Source organism: Cydia pomonella, chromosome 21 (genome assembly GCF_033807575.1).
Source record: "Cydia pomonella isolate Wapato2018A chromosome 21, ilCydPomo1, whole genome shotgun sequence".
Lineage (NCBI taxonomy): Eukaryota > Metazoa > Arthropoda > Insecta > Lepidoptera > Tortricidae > Cydia > Cydia pomonella.
In genome coordinates, this window is record NC_084723.1 from 6,314,316 (window position 1) to 6,339,993 (window position 25,678).

The 25,678-nt window shown below is 37.9% G+C and overlaps 1 protein-coding gene across 1 annotated transcript in view; it reads left to right on the forward strand.

The window, feature by feature from the left end:
• The window catches only part of LOC133529467 (uncharacterized), a 31,686-nt gene extending 6,724 nt beyond the window's left edge, over window positions 1–24,962 (forward strand). Inside the window, exons 2-6 of the mRNA XM_061867183.1 lie at window positions 14,347–14,731; window positions 17,318–17,485; window positions 18,050–18,185; window positions 18,447–18,589; window positions 20,879–24,962. Of these exons, the coding sequence (XP_061723167.1) occupies window positions 14,506–14,731; window positions 17,318–17,485; window positions 18,050–18,185; window positions 18,447–18,582 (666 nt within the window). The 5' untranslated portion in view covers window positions 14,347–14,505 and the 3' untranslated portion in view covers window positions 18,583–18,589; window positions 20,879–24,962. The remainder of the gene's footprint in view (window positions 1–14,346; window positions 14,732–17,317; window positions 17,486–18,049; window positions 18,186–18,446; window positions 18,590–20,878) is intronic.
• The last annotated feature ends 716 nt before the right edge of the window (window positions 24,963–25,678 follow it).

The following is a 25,678-nucleotide window of genomic DNA, read 5'->3' on the forward strand; positions in this document are numbered from 1 at the left end:
CGGCCATTTTGATGACGTCATAACTGGTGACTTAACCACGTTAGAAACTGTCTCCCGATGGTTTTTTAGTCAGAATAACATGCTTAACAACATACTAAAATATGATGCTGGTTTCATCAAAGGCACCTTTTGGGCCCTATATGACCATAAGGGAAGCGACTTCATACCTACTCGTATATCATTTTTTTATACAATCAAACACATTTGAATAAGTAGTCGATAAAGCAGTCAAACACCGATAGATTATTAATATGTTGTAACATGACATCACTATTTTTGATCTCACATAGACAATTTACGCACAAACTTGCATTTTATTTTTGGTCGCACTTTTGAAGTTTGACAGTCGTTCTTGATATCCTATTTCTATGTATCCGGATCCGAAAAATTGTCGGATATTGCAAACCCTAGCTGCGCGCTGCGCTATCTCCCCGCCTCGCGCGCCCCGCGCCGCGTGCTGCCAACCACCTTCGCTTGCAGTTCGTTGCGATTAATTCTATTTACTTTTTGACAAACTTCCGGTAAAAAAAAAACTATTTTTTATTTAGTGCAAATGTAGTGTCTTTAGATAAGTACCGTTTTTAAAAATTTTCACGTCTCTTTTAATTTCCCCCGAAGCACAATGTACAAAATAATTAAAAATACATGTTCCATAATTTGCCCAGGCGTGCAAAGTTAACTGAATGTTTATAATGCTTTAAAAAGCTTAACTTGAGATTGCACCAACCGACTGACTTATCCTCGAGCCGCAATCGAAAAAAAAAATTTTTTTAGGGTATCATACATTGCACATCTTTTTAATTAAGATATACTATGCACCAAGGTGTTCTCTATACACTACTTAGCTTGAACCTAATAGCTTTTAATTTACTCCAAAATTACGGCACTTTATAGTTTATACCTAAAATTTAACGGTCTTCCGTACATAATAGAAACGGTGCAACTCGGGGGAAACAATCTAGTTGCGCCATATAACAAATCCAAAAAAAGCACGACTACACGACTTACTTCCATACTTTTTCTTAACTTGACTATACTAGTAGGTGAAATCCGCCGCACGCGTCCGCTTCAGTTAGTGTCGCTCATACTATTTTTCGTTAACCCGCTCGTCCGCTCCGTGCACCCGCGCCAGCTAGCGTAGACCCTAATACCTACAGTATAAAAAAATAAACAATAATTGTTATGACATTTGAACAGCATATACCAGATAAGAGTCAATGCACATTTAAAATTGACACCACTCCAAACACTAAAGGGCGTCACACACGGTAAAGATACTATAATATTTTATCTTAAGATGCCTGGTTATATAAAATATTAATATAGTAGGTATATTAAGGTATCACACACTGTTACGTTACGATAATATATCCGCTCGATATCTCAAGTCAGTGTATAATTATTGTACCTATTTATATTATATTCGTATAAGGATCTTACGATATATTTAGTATCTTAAGATAGCATGTTAAGATATATTTCGCATCTTTAGATGACATCTTTTCTTTTCTAGGCATCTTAACATAAAATTGGCATATCGCTTGATAGCTTAAGATACGGTCATATGAAAATATGTCATATATTATCTTAGCCGACTGTGATAGTTTATACAAACTGTATAGTGAGCGATATTCTTATTAAGATAAAATATTATAGTATCTTCGCCGTGTGTGACGCCCTTAAGACATTTTTCTGAGTAATGTAATCACACATTTCCCACAAGAAACTGGTTCAAACCAACCACAAATAAAACAGAATCATAGGAATCAGACGTAAGGTCTAAATTAGCTTGTAACAATGTTAGGTATAAGAGGAAGACTGTATAGAATTCTGTTATAATTGTTTGCAGTGATAATTAAGAGCTGGTGAGTGAGAAAATGGGGTCTGTTCACCACTTATCACTTTCCTTGCGTTACGCATTGTTTCCTTTCCATATTTCCTAATTCAACACATTTCCAATTCAGTGGTAAAGGTACAGGCGCTATCAGATATATCGGAGCGGCCGAGATGCTCAAAAATATCTGAACTCGCACTTTAACTCCTTGACAATAGAGGCGTGTTCAGATATGTGTGAGCACCTTGGCGGCTCCGATATATCTGATAGCGATGGTATTCAGTCGTCGAAAAGAGTAATCAACGATTACAGTAATTTGAGGTACTTGTGTAAATCGATAGGTGCATATGTATTTACGCTGGAACTTGCTGATATTTTATAGGTATTTTAGCATCGTATATTAAAAAACGGCGCCATTTGGGGGCCTAGCCATGATGACAATCGTACATCGACAAACGTCGAAAGAAAAGAAATAATTGATATTGATATTTATTGAAATACAATTGAACATCGTTACAGCTAAGGGGCGCCAAAGCGCTGTAAAACTAAATAGTAATAGAGCTATAAGTTAGGTGATACCCTTAGAGGCATGGAATCTGCCCTATACTTCATTCAAGCAATACGTCAAAAATGCACTTCTCAAAAAGGGATACTATAAAATAGATCACTACTTGGGAGACACGGAATCATGGCCAAGTATCCAGTCTCAAAAGCTGTAATAGTTTTGCGTGCAGTGTCCCGGAGAGGCATATGGCGCTGTTGTTTCTAGCTGTTCAACCATATGTATTTTTTTATTTATTGATATTTAGGACAACAACAGCCGTAAATAAAAGTTTTACATATGAGTGATTACATAACAGATGGCCAATGACAGTTATCTACTAATTACATTTATTAATGTTTGTTATGTTTTCGTTATTTTGATGATGCCATTGACATATTAAATACATAGTAGTTATGTATTCTGTAGAACTAGTTTTAAGATTGTTAGCTTAACAGTCTCTTGACGTGAAATATGTATTTCATACAATTTTTTATTTATTTTTTATTTTTTGACATTTGGAGAACCTTTACACCTCCAAATCTTATTATTGTGTATTATTATTTTTCTCAGATCGTGGGGACCTTATACATCTCCAAACTTAATGTATTAACCGTGGAGACTATACGTCTCTGTCATATTGTATAATATACTTGACTTGGTACATACTAGTTATGTACAGATTGTAGCATTAGTTTATGAGACTGCTAGTTTAACAGTCCAGACGCGGTTTATTTATTTAGTATAAATTTTATTTGACACTTGGAGAGACTTTACACCTCCAAATTTTATTAGTATTAGTACTCTGACATTGGGGACCTTTTACATCTCCAGATTTAATGTGTTTTTAACCATAGAGACTATACATCTCTATTGTATTGTATTAATTATTTATTTTAAGATTATTATAATGTAATGTTTACCCAGGTATTGGCTCTTGTATTTATAAATGTTGTTATGTATTTTTCATGTCACTATATGATGTTACTATAAATGTTGTATTGACTTGTAAAAGAGCCCTTGAGGCCTACTTGCAGAATAAATTTTTAAATTTTGAATTTTGATAAAATTATATGATAATATGAAAATAATAAGCTGATGTTGATTCACGAAAACGTAAAAAATCTTTTAAAAGTTTATGATTTTTGTCAGCAAACAAGTCGCAGTCAGGCAAAAAATAAAAACAATGTAAAGGAGTTAGAGATTGAGGGATACCATTTCTTGAATGGTATTAGACTAATATTATTAGTGTGTTTCCATGTTAACCCATACGATTTGACAGTTCGTGTACTAATAATGTTATAAAAAGTCTAACACCGTTCGAGAAATGGGCCCCAGGAGGCCTACCGCGAAAACAGAAATTAGCAAATTGCGAGGATCTTTCTCTTTTACTCTCATTAAGGCGTAAGAGTGACAGAGAAAAAAACCCGCTATTGACGAACTTCGATTTTCGCGGTTACAACCCTGGTGTATGTATCGACATGTCGGAAGCTACAAAAAGTCACGTGACTATTTTCATATTTAAGTTTCGATTGGGGTTTTTTATCAAAGATTATCATCTTCGCTAGGCCCCCTGCCTTCTGGAAGGGTTTAAATAGTTGACTCTGTGCGGCTAATCTATATTGGGTAATTCCACGGGACTGTAACGTCAGTTACCAATTCTTTTGTGAGTTCTTACATTAATTAATCAAATGTATGTGTCTGTATGTCTGGCGTAGCCCTACAGGTAGATATCTGGATACTTAAATTTGCCTAATTAATGTAACACACGAAAGAATTGGTAACTGACGTTACAGTCTCGTGGAATTACCCTATTTTGAGTATTTTGGCCGCTTCGTTATACAAGATATTATAACAAATGTTTACGTAGCCGCTAAAAGTTAATTTGTAATGTTCTCCACTTAGTACTTTCCACTTTCTAACTTGAGATTCGACGCGTTTACACGTATCACAAGGGCTATTTGGCATACGCGATGGGCATTTTATTAGTAGTGGCGAAAGTGCGAGTCATTGTCATTGATTTGCAATATGTGTAGAATGTCAATGCCGATAAACATATTTGCTAATTGAACTACGCCAGCAGGGAAAATGTAGAAACGAAAATAGTCCTTATAGAAACTTCACAGTTTAACACTGAAGATAGGTAAGCACTTAAATTAATAGGTAAGCCGAAAATAATCTTTTGTTCAAGACTGTTATCATAATCAAAATTCCTTCATTCTTGGTTCAGAGGCGGACAAACTAAAATTACTTTTGTATTCAGATACCTACGTATATAATAATTGCAAAAAAAGTAGGTACCTATTTTAGGTAGGTAGGAGAAAAAAATGCGTACCTATCAACTCCAACCAATTCAGAGCATTTTTTCATTATACCTATACGCCAGATTCTATCAAAAAGACAGGGAAATTTCAACGCTCAATTATCGAGATTGGTAAACATTTGTTCCTTTGTTTAATACTTCATTCATAATGGACTTAAATCATCACTTTAAAATGGCGTATAAGCCCTTTTTAAAATTTAGTTGGTCGCTGCCGCTTCCCAGCGATTTTGTCAACGGATTACGCCGAGACAATTGCCTTTTAAGCTTCCGATGTCATAACCTGAGTATTGTCATTGCTTGCGCGGGCGCAGGGGAAGCGGGCCAGCGTAGTCGGACCTTTAAATCCGTAACTTGAATAGGTATGGTAGGTTGGTAACAAAAAAAATATCTATTTTGAATATGCTGTTTAAATAAAAGAAGTCAATGCGTCTTGTAATTTATTGCAATAAATTAAGAAGAAAGGGGGCGACCGCTTCTCCAATACAAACGTAGTCTTCATTTTCATTGGCTTGAGTTTGTACAGAAAATTTAAGTCTAACGGTGTTCGCGGTAGGCCCTCTGATGAGAGTACCGCTTCAATTTGGTGATTTCCCATTTGCCCGCCGGGCACAGATGGGAATTAGGTGCAATTTACGAATCATTACCATCTGCCCCGCCTCATGTATGGCCTCGTGGGGCGGTGACAATTGGAATACACCTTCAATGAGTTTAGTTAGCATTAGGAATGTCATGACTGCCTTGTTTAGTTTCCGTTGCCTCGTAAACGCGTGACGGGTTGGTCGAGCATCTAAACCATTGTTTAGCTTATGTAACAACACCAAACATTCCTACTGTTGGACAAACAACAGTAGGACTGAGGTGACACAATAGGGAGGTACTTGTATTTTACTGTTACGTTTTAAGTCCTCTACCTAATCTTTTTGAACTAGTTATTATTTTCCAGTTACAAACTTATACAGTAGAGTACAATGAAATAATATTATGTTCTACATAAACTATAGGTACAAAAAAATTTGACACAGTCTTTTTGCCGTAACCACAGGAGCTTGCATGTTTGGTTCACTTCATTATTGCAAATTGTACCATGGCGTTCTATACAATATGATAAATTCAAAGATGACCCTATAAGATGATTCTGTCTTTAGGCTTATTTAGTCATCATAGATCGACTAAATTTTAAAAATAATTGTGACCGAATGAAATGAGTCACTATGTTGTAGGAAGCCACAGAAGTTTTAATATGTAAATTAGAATTGAATGAAACAAAGTAATTCACCTATGTTTCAAGTAACCTAAGGCAAAAAAACCTTTAGCTTAGGAGATCGGGTGCTCTATGTCTATAATATAACATCTAATATTTTCAATTATTATCTATCATTTAGAATCGGTCTTTACAATCTTATTTATGCAATACCGACCGACCTGCCTGGCCTCGTGGGTCTGGGTAGTGACCCTGCCTATGAAGCCGATGAAAGGCATTTATTTGTGTGATGAGCGGGGATATTTGTTCCTGAGTCATGGGTGTTTTCTATGTATTTAAGTATTTACAAGTATATTATATACAGGGTGACCTTAGCCATTGGATAAACCCTGAAATCCCACGTAGGGTTACTTCTCAGGAATGCTCTGACGTTAATATTTTTTAAATTAGAACAAAAGATAAAAAAATACATTTTTCGAACAAAAGTTGTTTGCAATAATCGACAACAAAAAGAAACACACTGTGTTAATTTTTGGCAGTATTTTTGACAATTTGTTCGAAAATATAGAGATTCGAGATTTGATAATGATGCCATTTTACAAAAGTCAGAAGCTTATTAGTGTCATAAATAAAAAAGATAATCAAAAAGGTCGAAGAAGTTTCCATACTATTCTCTGAGGATATTACCCTAGGAGCTACTAACACATACAGGCTGCTCCAAAGTAAAAAATGGTAATTTGTTAATTTCTTCAAAACCGCTACACCGGTTGTTATGATACTTTGTACACTGGTTCTAAATACCCTAATGCATATGTACATTTCGGCTTTGTCCAATGGCTATGGACACACTGTAAATCCTTGTCTAAGTAAGTAACTACAAAACAATCCTTATTGAGCTTACTGTGGGAGTTGTGGGACTTAGATTTGTGTAATAATGTCGTATATTTATTTGCTTAATTAATTTTATTTCTGAAGCCATAAAGCATGTCATATATTATTGCGCGTTCTTGTGTAAGATTCTGCACGTGACTCTACAGACTTAAAATAAATGGTCTCAAGAACAACGAACATGGCAATATCCAAACAGTTACGATATGCATAAATTATGCTTTTACACGCATAAAAAGAAACCATAAGCGTGATAGTAACCTCAGTCCATCTCGCTAATTACTTAGTAGTTTGTCCTTCGAAGATGCCGTCTCATACTTTTCTCAACTTTCAATTATTAACTTTCCCCCATCGTCATAACGTCTAAATCACATTACACGCTTCAGATGTAACTAGACACGCAAGAAAATTGTAAGTGAAATGGGCAATTTTGTTTCGGCCTCTTAATGGCCGTTACGCTTCTATTGGAGAGCGATGGATTTCTAAAACATTGCCGTAACATTCTTAGATTGATAACTATGTTTTCTAAGTAATTTGCTAGTGATAGTTGCAATTTTCTTAGTTGTCTCGCTAGTGGCTTGTTCACGGAGTACTGAGACTGACACTAGTTTTTGCAGGTGCCTCTTCTGTAAGTTATGTTGCTTAAGTATTTCATTGACGGGTTGTGGAATAAATAAACCTGCCTTTGGCAATACTTTGCCATTTGTTTCTGCTCCTGTCACTAGATACGATTCATGCAATTACGAAATTATAAGGGTTCCATTTTGGCATTGGCATGACGAATTAAGAGAAGCCCATTTATGATTGATTTGTTGTTGTAATGTCGGTAATTCAGTAATTTATTGCTCTCATAGGTACATACATAAGGTGGTATACTAAAACAGCTATGAGCCCTGCAAGGCAATTTACATTCTTAATCAGCTTGTTGTTGAAGTAGCACCGTCCACAATCTCTCTGCTTTGACTTAAGGTTGTCTAGTAGATAATGCATCATGGCAAGTCCGCCTTTTGTACTGTACCTAAAGTTTTCTTTTGTACAATGGGAGCATTCGCGTCGAGAGCCTCTCGCGGAGTCTCGGCACCACCGCTCCGAACCAATCGGAGAGGAAAGGGAGGAGCATGTACACACTCACTCACTCACTCACAACCGCGTTTTTTCTGAAGATTTTTTGATATAGGAGTTTCTTTTTCTGTGACAAATAGGCAAACATATGCCTGGTAAAATAATCATCGTTTTAAGCGCAGAATACATGAAATTAAAGTACGGGACACTCTGTGAAATACTTCAAGGAAGGTTAAATAAATAAATAATTTTGGAAAATACAATCAAATACCATTTCTGGTTAAAAATAAAACCTACCACCTATCGTATAAACACCCTATGTACCTGGTAATGTTTACAGCAAATAAAGATTCTTATTCTTAGTGAAATAACCTTTTAGCAACTGAAGTAATTCTAATATAAATAGACTTAAAATCGAATAAAAGTGTCTTAATGCGACGAAATTTGACACAATAATAATCAAATATACATTTTTTAACATAGTTAACATCTTGGAGGGCAAGATTGAGGGTAAAAGACGTAGAGGGAGGACCCTTTATCCCATTACGTTAACAATTAAGCCGCGATTGTCGCTTTCTCACGTAATACTTCCGATGTTGTGTCAAGCCGTGAAGACGTAGTTATGTCACAATGAGACCCATTATCTTTGGGTAAACTACAACATTGAAGACTTACGAAGATAAATACAAGTTTGTTAATGTTAGTCCAGAATGCCTAAACCAGACGGGCTAATTTGCACCAAACTAAATACAGGGTGAAATTTTAACCACCAGCAGCCATAACACTGCGAAGTAACTTTATAGGTCATAATGTTGGCTGTCCCATAGAAATCGGCGTGTATTCCCATCTGTGCCCGGCGGGCACAGATGGGATAAGGTGCTACATACAAATCATGCCGATCTGTGCCCGCCCCTTGTATGGCGGCGGTTGCGTGGGGCGGGCACAGATGGGAATACACCGAAATCAGCCGGAAACAACCTAATTTTTTTTTCGCAATTTTGGCATTGGTCCTATAATAAAATTTGTTCAGTATGACCTATAAAGTCTCTACGCAGAGTATGGCTGGTGGTTCAAATTTCAACCCTGTAGAAACGTTCCTTACTGATCTTCAATCGAGCATATGATTTAGGAACGTTTACGATTGATCAGTTAAGGGTTAACGAGTTAAAAAAGATCCAAAGATCTGTATCAGACATCTGCCAAGGGCGCCGCCAGGGTAAGGCAGGGGGGCAGCTGCCACCACCAGACCAAATAACACAAATTTCCTATTACATTTAGTGAACATTCAAATATCAAATCGTAAATTATCACAAATACAACATAATATTAACAAAATATCCCACAGATGTGTAGGAGCTTGTTTTACGTCTGTATATTAAACAAATGTGGAATTTATTGATGCCACATGCACACCATAATTTATTCCAACCGCACATCCTTTTCCCCCTCAGTCACGCTTCCATAACCTCCCCCCACTTTAATCCTACCTTCAAGCCTAAAAGGTAAAAAATCTTCGAAATTTACTAACAATCTTTGTCACCTTTCGCCCGGAAATTGCCATTGAGACATACAATCCATATCAGAGACATGTATACAATTCTCGCTTTTGTTATAAAAGCATAAGGTGCAAATGATCAACTTGTCTTTGATATGAACTGACAGCAACACATTTAACTGACCTTTCTCAGATCTTATCTCGGTGCCATAAGGACTTTGTCAGCTATAATTCGTGCAACACAAATAATTGAACTCTATTATATTGTAATAAGGCATACTCATTTTACACGTTAACATGTAACGGCTATCGTCATGGTACGTTAAGCATGGTTGACCACTCGCACTCATTTTCAAAATGGCGTACGTGCATTTTAATGTAGGCACGCGTACGTCAGTATGTGTAACATACGAAGGTCGAGCTGAGATGAGTATTTGTTATTCGTGTCGTTATGTCGACAATGTCACGGACCGGGTGTTTACGCACGTAGATTTGACGCTATAGCATGTAGGTAGGTAATTGATTTGTCAGGTGCAGAATATGACAATTATCATAATTTAGTCAGTCGTATTCAGCTGAAGACGAAAGTTACGGACATAGCCGAAAGCATTAGCACGCTTCGTCATTGTCAATAAGCTGGTAATATCGTATTGGTCAATTGATCGTGTCTACCGAATGACAGACAATCATCGAAGAAGACATGTTCTGGAATGTAGACTAAATTTGGGCAAGGGTATCATCAAGGGTAGCAGGTCTGCCACCTGCTGAACTTATGATGATGATCATATTTGAGATCGAATTTGGAGGCACACGAAATATAAATGACCCCTGTTCGAGGTAGGCCCTCATAATTCTTTGCATGTTGTTTGGATCAGGGGTGCTGAGAAGCCTGCCTCTTATTTAATTATCCGCAATGACTTATGTGGGACGGTTTTGAAAATAAATAGCTAGTACTAAGTACTTGAATGATTATGAGATCTCTTTTGAAGATTTCTCAAAAGTATGGCATTTTATATTGCCCCTTAGGTAACTTGAATATAACTTGAAATACCTATATTAAATACTGCTTTTGGCGCCATCAACTATTCAACGATTGCGTCTATCTATTCATCGTTTAGGTTAGCGTCTGAACGGATACCTACATTACATATGCGTCATAACCTTACAAATTCCACAAATGGAGGTAAAACTGAATGTTATGCATAACGGATCGATCCCGTTAACAGTCCGTGGCTGATGGGCAATAATTAACGATTGAGGTACAGTTGCTGCAATTAACAGTTCCGTTCGTGTATAACCTGTAACTGTAACACATGTTACAGTCAGCATGCAGAAGTAGATAAGCTGATGAAATGTTCAAAATGTTTTTTACCTCCTCCTTGCGTCATATTCTTCAATATTGATGGTCGTGACCTTCCTTTTGTATCACTTTCTCCCTTATGATCTTTTCTTTCTTCATCTGCCATGTGAACTGTGGAGTCAAGATCGGTGCGGTGCGGATCTGGTCAGAGCAACGTATTGGACTTCGTCCGCGTCCAGGCCTTTTCCCGTCTACTTAGCCGGTCACAGTGAGCTTTTCGAGGTTGCCACCGTCTTTTCTTGCAATATGACCGAAGTGTTGAAGGACTATGCGTGGACATTCAGATGACAACCGCGATGAGATTTTGAGTTCTCGCAATATGGAGACGTTAGTTCGAAATGCTGTCCAGGGGATACGGAGCACCTTCCTCCAGCACCACATCTCGAAGACGTCATAAATGTCAAGTTTCTGTGAAAATATCAAGTTTAAGTACAAATAGGGAGCAAATCAAATTATTTTATTAAATAATTAAGGGGTGGAACCACGTACTGCTCGCCCTTAGAGGCGCCTAGCCTTTCAACACATACACACATACACTTTCACACACACACTAGCATAAACTAACGAATTTGGGAAGGGTACCGCCGTGGCCGGGCGGTGGAAAACGCGGGTGCGATTCCGGCCTCCGCCACCGGTGGACTTGGTCACTTTTTCCTTCACGTAAGACTTTTATTTCAGTTTATAATCAAGTTTACATAGTGGCTGACACCTGTGTCGCTGCCGGTTGGCATTGACACAAACGGAGTCTAGACAGATCAAATAGGAGTCATTGGATTGAATGCATTTATTAAAACGTTTCAATAAACTAATGGTTATAGCTTATTCATGTTTTTAGAGCTGTACCACAACTCATGATTAACGGTCTTCCAACTACGCAATACATAATCAATTGACCATGGGTCGATGGGCAATAAGCAAATGGGCGAAGCTGCGATGAGTGTGATTAACCTAGTGTACTGTTAGTTTAATAGTTATGCTTGCTTGAATACGAATATGATCGTTTTAATGTTTGTGGGAATTGTCCATCAAGCTCTTTTACGAGACTATGTACATAGTACACGTTTGCTAAGTTGATGTGCCTATACACCGTGGGCCAATTAAACGCGACAGATTTCAAACGTGTATTCTTGACCGCATTTAGAGACTAAAATGTCATACAATGTTTTCTGAAATCAGTCTAGTTTTAGAGATAATGACAATTTCCGTGAAAATTTGTTTCTGTTATAACTTAGTGAAAGTTTTTATGTAAACTCGCAATTTTCATCTGTAAATAAAAAAGAACTTATTTGTTGTAATGATCTTTTTTCACTAAGGTGTAAAAAAAATAACGTGTCGTGTGCAGAAAACGCAAAAGGATTTTTTTTTGACAAGAAAAAGTTTTTTAGGCGAATTTGGCCAAAACTAATATATTTTTTGCTCCTTATGACCTCAGGAATGCATGGTTAAAATATGTTGGGTTTAATTGGCCCACGGTATATAAAGATGTATCTGGCAAATGTGCCCGATGGACAAATCTGTGTGCGAATAAAGTCACAACCGTCTACGATAAATATGATCTGACGGACAGACAGGGATATGTATACGTATGGAACGTATACCTATCCAGGGCCGGATTTAGGGGAGGGCAACCGGGGCTGCTGCCCCGGGCCTCCACAAAAGAGGGGCCCCCACAATAGAGAATTCGGAAAATTTACCATTTTATTTGGAAAAAATTTGGGGCCAGGGGGCCTCCACTCCTTTATTGCCCGAGGCCTCCAGACCTCTAAATCCGGCATTGTTAACCTGTCCCTTTCTAATGCGTAGTAGATATAAGGTAGAAATGTAGTTAATAGCCTTCGAGGAACCTATAATGTGCATTAATTATGAATAAGTACATAAGTTATTAGTACGAGTATTATTATATGCGAATTTAAATGCCCAACGGCTATAGTACACGTTGAAGACAAGTAGAAATGTCGATCAATTACACATATTATCGCCGATCTGACTTTCCCATAGCGAGCGCTATGAATTATACATGATCCGCTCGTGCGCTCGGAATCGGGACGGGCACCTATTTTGTATTGCTTGCATTTTATTGCTTTCTCCATCAATTCATATAGGTATTCCACGGTGAAGTGAGTCCGCATACATAACAGCAGTCGTGTATATGAAACTGTCAGTCATGTTTGGAATTCTTATCTCTAATATTATTTTTACCTGTATGGTTCATTCTATATGGGAGCTTCTTATTACTGGGGCACGCAACGCAAACCACGGTCGACGTGTTGCCTCTCTGTCATACTTGTAAATTTGTATGTAAGTGTGACAGGGAGGCAACACGTCGAACGTGGTTCGCAGTAGGCCCTTTGAGTATACCTAATCTCAGTCTTACGTAAAACCTAGTCTTACTGGGGGTTCATATTGTCTAATTTTGCAATTTCTTAAATATCACACCGATAACAAATACTTGTCAGACCTGTCTAATACCGGCCAACGGATTTGTCTACAAAAAGTGAGACAAAAGAACCCGTTTCGATTTCAAAATCGAGTCAGTATGGTACTAGGTTAATAATACAGGCTCAGCCGTCGCGTGTGACTTATTATGCGTTATTGACGTAACTAGTTCTTATCGCTGTTGCATTAAGGTTGATATTTGAATGATTGCGTAAGGTGCTAAACGTTGTGTGTTAGCGCGTCGAAGGAAATGTGTAATTAAATAAACACGTTATAAATTAAAAGAAAGAAAGGTGGGATACCCACCCGCTAGTTCAATGCAATCGGGGATGGTACACGTGTCGGAGTCTAGTGGAAGGAGGGAAGGGGGACGCTAACCGAAAAGTAAAAACGTATCTTGATGAGAGGTGCTACTAAATATACTGTAAAAACACATAAATCGCTATAGATATATAACAGTTGAAGAGTTCCCCTGATTACTCCAGCCAGCCATCTGGTCAGGTTACAAATTTCAGATCAGTATCGATAACTCTCTCGGCCTCAACACCCTACATTTTACTTCACTTAATTACTTACTCCCCTAGCCAGATATGCGTTTCCTGTAATAAAATTAGGTTTTAGACATATATGCATTGCGAAATTGAGTCTCATTCAGATTCCGGCTACGCTAAGTTTACACTAACCTGGCTATATATACAAATCCCATAGGAATGCTACATTTGTCGTACCTAGTACGGTCGGACTCCATATTCTTTATTGTAAACACTCGTAAATCTGAATAACCATACTGCCGCCGCTGTTATGCTTGAATCTTCGATGCCATTAAGAAATAAAGTGGTCTAAGCGTTTCCAATCGATTTTAGGATTGGAGGAATTTTTCTTGTTTAATGCTGTAACCATTTTCTGATTTCTTTTACTAATACCTAAATATGACTTATCAGAATTCCTTGAACGTTGTCGGATACATGTTTATTATAAATACCTATACCTCTTATTGTCAACAATGCCTGTACTTTTATGAATTTAAAGAACATCACGTAATCTAGCGTCTCCACATACTTAAAAATTCAAATTAACCTCACTCATTCACTCTCCGTGCGAAATTAAATCGCCATTTGCAATTCAAACACGCGCCTCAAATTAACAATTAGCTAACACTAACGAACTTGACTTTTACGTAATCAATTTTCTTTCTTATTGTTCCAGCTTTTCTAACGTGGGACCGTTCGAGAAACCCGTACAATGGCGTAAACTCAAATTAGAAAATCGCTAAACAATTGGCGCGCAAAAACTCCGCCATCTTGGGGAATAAAATGTGACGCAACGCCATCTAGTGAACTGGTGAACTAAGTGAAAGTGGTCAAGATGAAGTTGAACTTGTTCAAGCGATCGATGATTTTCGCGACTTTTTTCGGGTCGTGTTTGTGTATAGCGCTGATAGTGGCATCTTTGGGGACTACGCATTGGATAGATGCGAGGGCGAGGCGGACGTCGAATCCACTGGATTCTGAGGGCAGGATCAGCTTTGGGCTGTTTGAGGGGCATAAGGAGCTCAACTTTGGATATGGGTGGAGGAGTCATAATTTTAGTGGTAAGTTTGTAAAAAAAATATTTAAGGGTTAATTTGATGTTCGGGATAGTTTGGGTTTTCGCTTGACATGTTTTGATCCGTTACGTGGATCCTCGATAGGTTCACCACCCCACTTACATCAAAAGCCTGACAGAGACTACTTACAGTCGCTGTCATATTATATCGGCGCGGAACCAAATTTGGCTTTGCAAGCCATATTAGAGCTTTCCATGTTTCCGAATAAAAACAGTTGAAGGAGTCGCCGTCGTCGGATACGGCGAAGAGGACTATATATATCGGCGCGGCCAAGGTGCTGAAAAATATCTGAACACGCACTCTAACGCCTTGACAAGAGTTGCGTGTTCAGATATTTGTGAGCGGCTTGGCCTCTGATCTGATGGCTACTGTACATGCGACATGTCAAACGATATTCGATTATAACTATAGGTCAGCGTAAGCTATAGCTTTTAGCTTTATGAAACCGAGAGCCATAACGTTAAAATTAACAAATTACAATTACCAAATCCGGAATCAAAATTTAACAAACTAACACTATTTTACAAACCACTATCATGTAAATGGACGATTAACCACATTAACCATTAAGTAAATAATCAGCTTACGCAATGTGCTCATGTGACAATAGTCCGGTCCAATGTTCCATTCTTTTATAATGTCGCATGTTTCAAAACAGCATGTAGCTCTAAAAAGTCGTACAGACACAATAAGATTAACCTCGCATATGTCAGTATAGACGCCGTGAAATAACCATTCGGTCCAATTAGGTTTGAATGAAGGACAATGTTCATGCAAGAGATCTGATGAGAACTTCCATTCTTTAAATTATCTACTCATGATCAGGTCTATCAAAACAGTAATAGACGAGCAATTGTGCGGCTTGCAAACCCCAGTTCTTATATGTAGTTAGATTTTATTAAGATGTCTCAATGTTACTTAACAGCTGTTCTTAACTTTCGGACACCTTGAAAAAAAAATGAGGTTCTTGTAATTTACGTAGGTACGAAACATTAATTGACAATTATCCGTCGCTGTTTGGAAAGATAACTCCATGATGTAACTTGTATTTATCTACGAATAAATTGAAATGTGTGTGTAAAGTCCCGAATTTGTAACAAGCTGGCCTGATGATTATATTTAGTCAGGGGGTTTTGGGCTACCCCGTGTGTGCGGAGGCCTGTGCCCAGCAGTGGGACATAAATAATTCGGTGAATTCGGTGATGATACATACAGCCTATTCATGCCGTGTTTATTTTTTATGCACTACTCGATGGAAAAGGACATAAAAGGTGTAACAAAAATAGCGGGGATTCGTTTAAGGGATTCTGTATCGTGTTATACTTAATAAGGAAAAAGTAGAAGAAACTTTTTTTGACGCGAATTTTTTTTGACCTTTGTATGGAGGGTTGGCCAGACTTGGACGACCTGGCCTGCTCCATAGAAAATCTTTATTTTTCGCTTAAAATCTTTTTTTTTATATAGTGAAACTTTACATATATAAACTGACCACCAATGTAACTCTACCTATATTTACAAATAAAACACTTACTTACTTACTATCTTCTACTCTTTGCTAATCAAAACACGATACCGAATATTAAACGGATCCCCGCTTTTTTGTTACATATGGTATGTATGTTTTATTCACTAAAATATACTGGGTCATGACGCTTAACTTACAGCGGCAACAACTACCACGCTTACCTTATTTATGTACCTATACTACCTATGTCGATCGCTGGACCTTATGTTTTATTTGGTAAACGCAAAAAAGTACGATGGTTAGTGATACGTGTAAAATTATGCTAAGAAAAAATGGTTCCTGTCTTTATGTATTTTTGGGATGAAAGGCTTTTTTTATTGTTACACCTATTAATAGAATTATTAATTGGATAGGACCCATGGATCATCCTCGCCGAGACGCCTATGTTCCCTATCAGCCCGTGGCGTAAAGCTGCCCTCCATTTTATGAGACCAACTGAGTTAACAGGTTAAGAACTTGGTTCAGGATCCTCACTAATGGGTCTGCACTTTTCACTGTGAATCCTTGGAAAAATCAAGACATTTTGGCACATTTGAAGTGAGCACTGGGCATGTAATATGCCCACATTGAAGATTAAACATCTTCATCATGTTTTTCAAATGGAATAAAAAATAGCGTCCACGAAATTCACATTATATTTGCTTAAAGCGATTGATAGAAAGTATGCTCCATACGCCACAAAATATGTACCGGAATAGCCAGATCACTCCACTCATCACTCCATCAGCACTTCACTTAGAGGTTGGTTAAATTAGTAGTGTTCAACAAGAATGTCAGCAGAATTGTTTCGCTCCACATGGGAGTTATTTAACCTAAATTAGAGGTCAATCTAAATTACGAGAAATAGGTCAGATTAAACTTAAGAAAGAGTTGAGAAACACCGGGATATTTGCAGAATTTAAAGCTTACAAAAGTGCGCTCAGATCTGGTGATCTCGCTGTGAATGCGCCTATTTGCAAAATGATTGCTTTCGTACGCTGTGGCGCGCTAGCGACATATGCACCAGAACTGAACGTACTCTAATATAATTAATATTATGTTTTCAGTAAAAGCGGGCACTCACCCAGCTCGGCGCTGGGCTTGGATGGGTACAGCAGCTCAACTAGCAGCAGCACTAGTATCATGTGGTGGAGCCTGTGTTCTCGCCGCTTTAGGGTCTGCGGCGCGCACGCGAGCCATGCCGCGCCCGCTCATCATCAGCAACTCGCTGGCAGGTCAGTACACACTAGTGTATACTCCAGCTAACTGGGCTTGGATGGGCACAGCAGCTTAACTAGCGGCAGCTTTCGTATCATGTGGAGGAGCCTGTGTACTGTCTGCTTTAGGGTCTGCGACGCGCATGCGGGCCATGCCGCGCCCGCTTATCATCAGCAACTCGCTGGCAGGTCAGTACTACACCGTTATATACTCCAGCTAATTGGGCTTGGATGGGCATAGCAGCTTATCTAGCGGCAGCACTAGTATCATGTGGTGGAACCTGCGTACTGGTGGTTTTAGGCTCTGCCACGCACACGCGCCTTTTGCCGCACCCGCTTATCATTAGAAACGCGCTGGCTGGCAGGTCAGTACACACCAGTATGTACTCCAGCTACTGGGCCAAATGGCATCGTAGATCATGCTCGGACTTTAGATTAAAACATCAGAGGTCACTTGATATTGGCCAGCTAGTCGTGTCCCAAAAAATGTGGTAATTTTTTACAGCGTATTTGATAGACAAAGTAGCTTCAACTTCATTTATTTAGATGCCATAAAACTTACTAGAATATTTATCATTCCAGTACTCTTCACCCTCGGCGCTATTGCAGTATGGCTGACGGAGTACTATCTACGGTTGCAGCACAACGTGATGTCAGACGAGGACCTGGCCAACACCTGGAGCTCTGACGGCACAGCTGACCTGGGGTTATCCTTCTGGTGAGAACCCTCGCTATAGCAGTATGGAGTACTTCCTACGGTTGCAGCACAACCGGATGTCAGACCAGGTCCTGGCCAACACCTGGAGCTTTACCATATGGCAGTCGCTTTCGTAAAAACTAGTGCCTACGCTAAATCTTGGGATTAGTTGTCAAGCGGACCCCAGGCTCCCATGAGCCGTGGCAAAAATGCCGGGACAACGCGAGGAAGAAGAAGTTGTTGGCAAACAAGTATCTAATCGAGACATGTCTCACATTTTAGGCTCGTGGTCGCCGCGTCCATATCGGCGTTTGTGAACAACGTGTGCATCATGGTCGCCATGGCTGACGAGAGAGATGCAGATACTATCGCTCCCGCTCTTGAGGAGAAGGTCAACGGGGCTATCATGCTATATTAACCCGCAGGTAAGATCCTATACTCTCATGTATATGTTAGAGAGTAGTCTAAAATAAGAGACACGCATTATACATGTAAATGCAGGAGGCTGACTTAATGGTTTTAAATTGCCAAAGGTATGTAATTGAAATAAATAAATGAAATATCGTAATGGATTTAAGTACTTACTATTTATTATCCCTGTGTTTATACACACATTTAACTCACCAATTACAAACGCTTGCCTTACTCGTATGCAATTTATAACGTAAAACGTGTAGTTGTAAACAAATTATGTAATATGCAGGTTAGTGTTTAATTTGAGAACTCCTTTCCTTATGCTGGTTAAATCAAGACTGCCCTACGGCCGTTGCGACTATTCCCGCTACTTCAAGCGTCATCACTGTCGGCTAATCAGAACGCCGCGCCACCATTTTAGCAGTGCCCTGATTGGTCGAGATGCCAACTGTCAAGTCTTGGTTTAATCATTACACTCGCTTCTTTTACTAAATAAATCAGATTATTATTAATAAAGTACAAGTATATGTAAATAATTTGTTATTAATTATATAAAGCTAACACACATATTTATTAAAAAAACTCGATTTTCCGTAGACTTTACAATCTTTATTTATTATTTATTTAAAATCAATAGGAAATATTACCCGAAATCTGCGGAGGAGGCACCGCTACCACAATCCATCACAAACTCGTGTGAGGGACTGCGAAACAACAAAATCGAAATTTCGTTATCTAACCTCTCTATCACTCTTGCATATTCGAGCGATAAAGAGATAGATAACTAGATTTTGATGTTCGCGTTTCCCGCTGGCAGGCCCTTTGTAAACAAACCGCCTTAATGCATCAGTGTCAAATTTTATAATCTGTGAAAACTTGTCAAAAACAGCTTAAGGCACATATGGAGTGTGGAATTAAGAGGAGTGACATCTCTTATGGTAGAACTGCTGCAAAAGTGTCCAGCTGTCAGCTATAAATAATAGTTCCAAATCTCTCCAGAGTAGCGCTAGAGTAGCTAAGAACCTACGTAGTGATTATATGCTCTTTGAAGAACCTAGGCGCAATTGACAAATGAAGTGCGCTGTCTATGATTTGATTTTTTTATTCAAGTATTCTAGGTATTGTAGGTATTTATGGTTTTTTGATGACACTTTTTGGTATATGGAGATTTATTTCCTTACCTCCACCTTCCGTAAAGGCACAGTTTGTATAAGTTTGATAAGTTAAACTCTATGGATTGCGATAGGTGCTACTGCTGCACTCTGGCGGCAGAACATTGCAGTAATACCTACCCCCTATTACACAATAAAATTAAGTACAGATGGCGGACTTAATGCCCAAAGCCATTCCCTACCAGTCACCCATAGGGCAAAACAAAGATTCTCAAATGTGGGTGCAGTAAGAAAAACATTTCGGAAAACGTAGCAACTAATATTTTGGACATTGACAACATTATTTACCACGTTACACCTATTATATAACTACATATATAGACATATTGCTATATACATAAAATAAATACAAATATATATAAATAATACCAATCATACATAATTAATAATTATTATAAACACTTCGAATATGGGCGGAGAGGACAAACGGATGCTGCACTCATCAGGTGCTTGGGAAGCATGCGTTGGAAAACAAGCTGCTTGGGGCTTACAATCGATATATCTTTGGTTCATACGATACCTACACCCACGATAACACTAAGGTTTGTACCACCTAGTTACCGGTGGCAGCGCGTAGCAGATATCTTTTGGCTGAGCTGGAGCTAATTTGGCACGTTGTCTCTTTAACCCATTGGCCACCAAACACGTCAACTGACGAGCGCGACTGCAGCCCAATAAGTGTCCCAGTAGATAAAGGGATAGAACATAAGGCTTCGACGAGCTTCTTTTTCACTAAAACCGCATTCTTCTTGTCCGCGGCGAAACGTGATTGGTCAAATTCATTATAGTTCACTAAGGCGTTTCGTAATGAAGTCATTATAGTTAAGTCGGCCTATAGGGACCGTGCGCGTTAGAGGGTCTGCCATCTTGTGGCCTGAATCGGAACCATAAACATGTACATTTACACGTTACGTATTTTCTTGTGCATAGTAGGTTCTGCCATCTTTTGGGCTACATCGGAACAATACACATCACATTTACGCCTCGCGTCAAAAATCCTCCTACAGTTCATGCTCGCTCCCTATAGTGAAAAATATGCGATTATATTTTGGTATACGAAGTCTTTATTTAACCATCGAAGTTTACGACTAGAAAAATACCTATAAAAATACTTTTTTTTTGTTTCAGGTCTCAACTGTCGAAAGAAATGAACAGGAACCAATCCGTCCGTTGAATCCACATAATTAATGTTGGTATACAAAACGTTTGCTTTAAAATGATCACTAAAATTAGCTCAAAACATGAAACTCCATTAATGTAGCTGTTTGTTTAATGTAAGTTGTAGGTTTTGAAGGCTGAATGTTAGATATAAGTTTGTCTAGTAATTTATATTACAGTAACATTTAGTATTTTTAGCAACTTTTCGATTTGTTTTTGGTACTTAAACTGACTAAGAATCTCTATAGGTATTACTTTTCAATGAGTATTTTGTTAAAAAGACGCATCTCATATACATTCCGTCCATTAGAACATTATCTTGTATCTCACTTGTCTTATCTTAAGTATTTAGAGAAATTATTTATGAAAAGGTTGAAAATATCTCCTTGGATTTCAAAAGAATAAAACTATAAGTGGATTGTTATTATAATAAGCAATTAGGTGTATATTGAAAAGTAAACGGAATATTTCGTTACAAATCTAATGTTGACTTCATATTTCATGTATATACTACATCGAAAGTGTAAACCAAACGAATAAACCCAGCAATGTGAAGAAATCGGTGCAAATTATTATAGGCGTGATTTTGACTGCTGAACTAGATGACGTTGCAAAGTGCCATATATGTAGTTGGAATTTTCTGAGGTGATTTTTTGAGCTGAAACCCTTAATCTGTTAAATAATGGTCGCAGTTAACCCATTACCGCATACGAAGCCATATATGGCGGATATGATATTCAACTCTATTGATAACTATTAAAGTTCATATTTCAACAAATATTTTTTATTACATGCGGCAAGGGGGTTAAGTTTGTAATTCTTTTACACGAAATGTATAGTATGCATTTATTGAGGTGATTTTTTAATCTGTTAAACACATCGTATTGTTTCTGTTATGCAGCGGTGTGCTTCTGTTCCAAGATAAGTTTTTACTGTTACATGAATTTGAACCATATAAATAGGATGGTAAAATTGCTTTTTAAACGGGCTTGTTCCCGTTCGCTCATGAAGAAACAGTAGCAAACCACTGCATAACTGAAACAATAGTAACTTTTGTTGAACAGATTAAGGGTTTAAGCTCAAAAAAATCACCTCAGAAAATTCATACTATACAATTCATACCATACATTTCGTGTTAAAACATTACAAACTTAACACTTCACACATATAGGTAAGGTTTATTGTGGTCATTGCATTATTGTGGTCGTTGGGGCTGCCTCGGTTTTGCAGTGCTTCTGGGATGTTTGCGGAGGCACGAATGGATGATTTCTACGCCATTATCAGAAAACGCACAGCATCTCAGATGCACCGATTGAGGAACAGCTCCAACAGTTTTCTAACCGAAATTGGCGAGAGGCTTGATAATCCTTTTTGTAAGTGTTGGGCCTCAATGCATGTCCCAATCTACCGGATGGATAAATGAGGTATAATATTTTTATGAATTAATTTAATCTAATTGTAAATAATGTATGTACTTAAATATAAATTGTTTTGTCAATACTAACATAGTGATAAGTAATAGTGTACCTAACATATGGATCTTGGATGTCCGAAATAAAGTCTTAATAATAATAAAATAATTGCAAAAATGGATTCTAATATAGTGGAATTGTGGGTGATTTCGGAATGCCGACAGTTTGAAATATTCGGAATTGTCCGAATACGTAAGGTGTATTCGGACAATTCCGAATATTTCAAACGAAGTGTACGAGGCAGTACAGCGCCATCCAGTTCAGTTGTCAAAAATCCGCCTATAATAATTTACATTAATTACTTTGTTCGTTCTGTCAGTCCATTGTCTATGTTTTAAGCATAACATACAGAACTGGTTATGATCTTTTGTAAGTTTTGAAGTCCCTGTTATTTTATTACGAATGATATTATGACTCCAGAATCTCGATAGGTTATAGACGTTTCAAAATTGAGGTGCTTAATTTTTACAAATTGTACAGTTACTCTCTATTCGTAGGCAAGCTATAACGTGGTAACGTGCTCCCCCCACACCCTTAGCTTGTATCTTTCTTTTTCATTCATTGTTACACTCGTTGAAACAAAAAAAAACAACGGTAGTAGGTACGGAAATAAATATGGAAATATTTTTGTGCTCCTTATATGTATGCGTATAACCTATCTATAGTTATATAATATCATTGTTGATTACCTCAAATATTTTAAGACAGGAAGTGTGTTTTGCAGATGAATTAAAAATAAGTCATCCAGAAATTTGGCTCCAACTTAGTTTGTAGAGACAGTATTTGTTTTTCTGCGTATATGTAACAGATGCTCTGCTTGTATCATCAGATGCTAACCTAACCAACCTAAACATTTAATGGTATCAAAGAGAATTATTAAAGGCGTATTATTAAAGTAAATTTTGTAGTCAACTAAATTTACTTACCTTTCGACACAGGATTAAAACTCTTAGAATGACATATGGCTATTTGACCCATGTTCTTTCATTGATGTGTGTTAAATATCAAACGGTGTCGTCATCTAAATACTCGAGTATAGGCCAAAGGTCGCCATCTATTCGAGCAAAATTTATTCTTGATGTTTCGAGGCACGTTTTTTCGTTCACTTTATTTATCTTATTGATGGTAAGTAAAACATACCTACCGTCATTTAAACTTAATGTTCGTATTTGTATCCGTCCAAAGTTATAACTGTCAGATATTGACAAAACTCATGACAAGTCTGCATTAAACAGAAAGAAAGTAAAAGATCTGAAAAACGAATACCGCGACCACGGTCCTTTTTGTGTTCTTAATTTTTGGAAGTCCAACATGTGGCCTAGGTACTAAGTAATAGTTGAAATTTTCTGAGATGATTTTTTCGGCTTAAACCTTAATTTGTTGAACAAAAGGCATTGACTCTTTTATGCAGCGGGGATTGCCACCGAATCCTTCGTACAAGCCCGTTTAAAAAGCAATTTTATTACCCTATATATATGGTTCAAGTTCATGTTTAACAACAGAGATAATACATTCATCCTACACTACCCAAACGTTTTATCTCCGAATGAGCTGTTATTTGAATTTGAACCATATTAGTAGAATAGTAATATTGCTTTTTAAACGCGCTTGTTCCTTCTCACTGATGACGAATTCTGTAGCTACTCGCACTGCAGAAAAGAAACAATGCCTTTCGTTTAACAGATCAAGGTCTAAGAGAAAAAAATCACCTCAGAAAATTTCAACTATACTCCCTTCATTAAATCGGCTCAGATGTTTCAAACGAGTCCGGAACGCTGCAGCTCGTAAGTTGAAATGGAACTGCGCTGGTCGTCCAGTCGCGACTGGTGGGCCGAGACTACCGCAGAGCGGCGCCCGTCGGCGATGGCGGGATAACCTGGACTCCTTTCTGAAAGGCTGACCTGATATAGCACCAAACAGAAAAGAGTGGAAAAAGAACGAGGGCCTTTGCCTAGCAGCGGGTCACAGTAGACTTTTAATAATAGTTGACAAGTTTCGCACACACGACACATACATCACTCCACCAATATACATCATTTTTTGTCCCCGTTCTTTGCCACTCCTCACTAAGAGAGTCTGGGGTTCGCTGACAACCGTATGTCAAGAATTGGCGCAAACACTAGTTTGCGACTGCATGTTACCTTCCAACAAGGGTTGCCGCTGCTACAATCTTAATCTTCGGCTTGGCTGGTAAAAAAAATATTCGGAAAGTTGCGAATCTAATTTACATCCAAAAACATATTATTGTTTAGATATAAGTAATGACAAGTATATGCAGTAATCAGAAATACATAATACACACAAACAAGAAGGAAGGAAGATAAAATTAATAAATTAAAACCTAAGGCAATTAAAATTCAACTAAATATCCCCCCTCCCCCAAATCCCCTGCTTCCGGCATACACCCCAGAATGCTGGCGGCGTTACCTATTATTTAGATATTATGTATGTTAAATGTGTAGATTTGTCATGCAGTATGTTAGTCATAATTTATATTAGTTGTGCCATTAGAATAAGTTTTATGGACTTTTTTCTTAACTGTTATGTAATAATTTTCCTTAATTAAATACTAATGATATTTATATAGTATTTTTATTTCGTGCCTAATTATGAAGTGCCTATGACTTTTTAACCGACTTCAAAAAAGGAGGAGGTTCTCAATTCGACTGTTTTTTTTTATGTTACTCGATATCTCCGAGAATCGTGAACCGATTTCCAAAATGTTTTTTTTTAATCGAACGCGTATAACCCCGAGATGGGCCCGTTGGCACCAAGTCGGGGTCTGATGATGGGATCTTGGAGAAATCGAGCGAACTTCAAAAGTTATAGGTACATGTATGGCGCTTTTGGTAATATTTGAAGTAGGTTTTATTTTTTGTTAAAAAGTTTTATTGAGCTTTATAGTTATCAAGTGACATCTAGATATTAATACAGCAGTATAGTCAAGACCTAATAATAATATACATTAATGTGACTTTGCCAATAACTTGGCCGGGCATTTTCTCGACAGATTAGTAAAGTTTGCATCAAAATCCGTTCAGCCGTTTTCACGTGATGCGAGGTCAAATAAACAGACAAACAGAGAAACAGACAAATTTTCTAAAAACTGTTGGAACGTGTTCTGTTAACGATTCTTAGTATCCCCAGCCTATTTTTTTTCGAATATCTTCCGTGTACAGACTTTCGACCCGCTTCAGCTTTATTATATTAGTTGCCAAATATTTACTGATACAGACCGAATTCCACGCGGGCGGAGCCGCGGGCACAGCTAGTAAGTCATAATATCGTCGACTAAAGT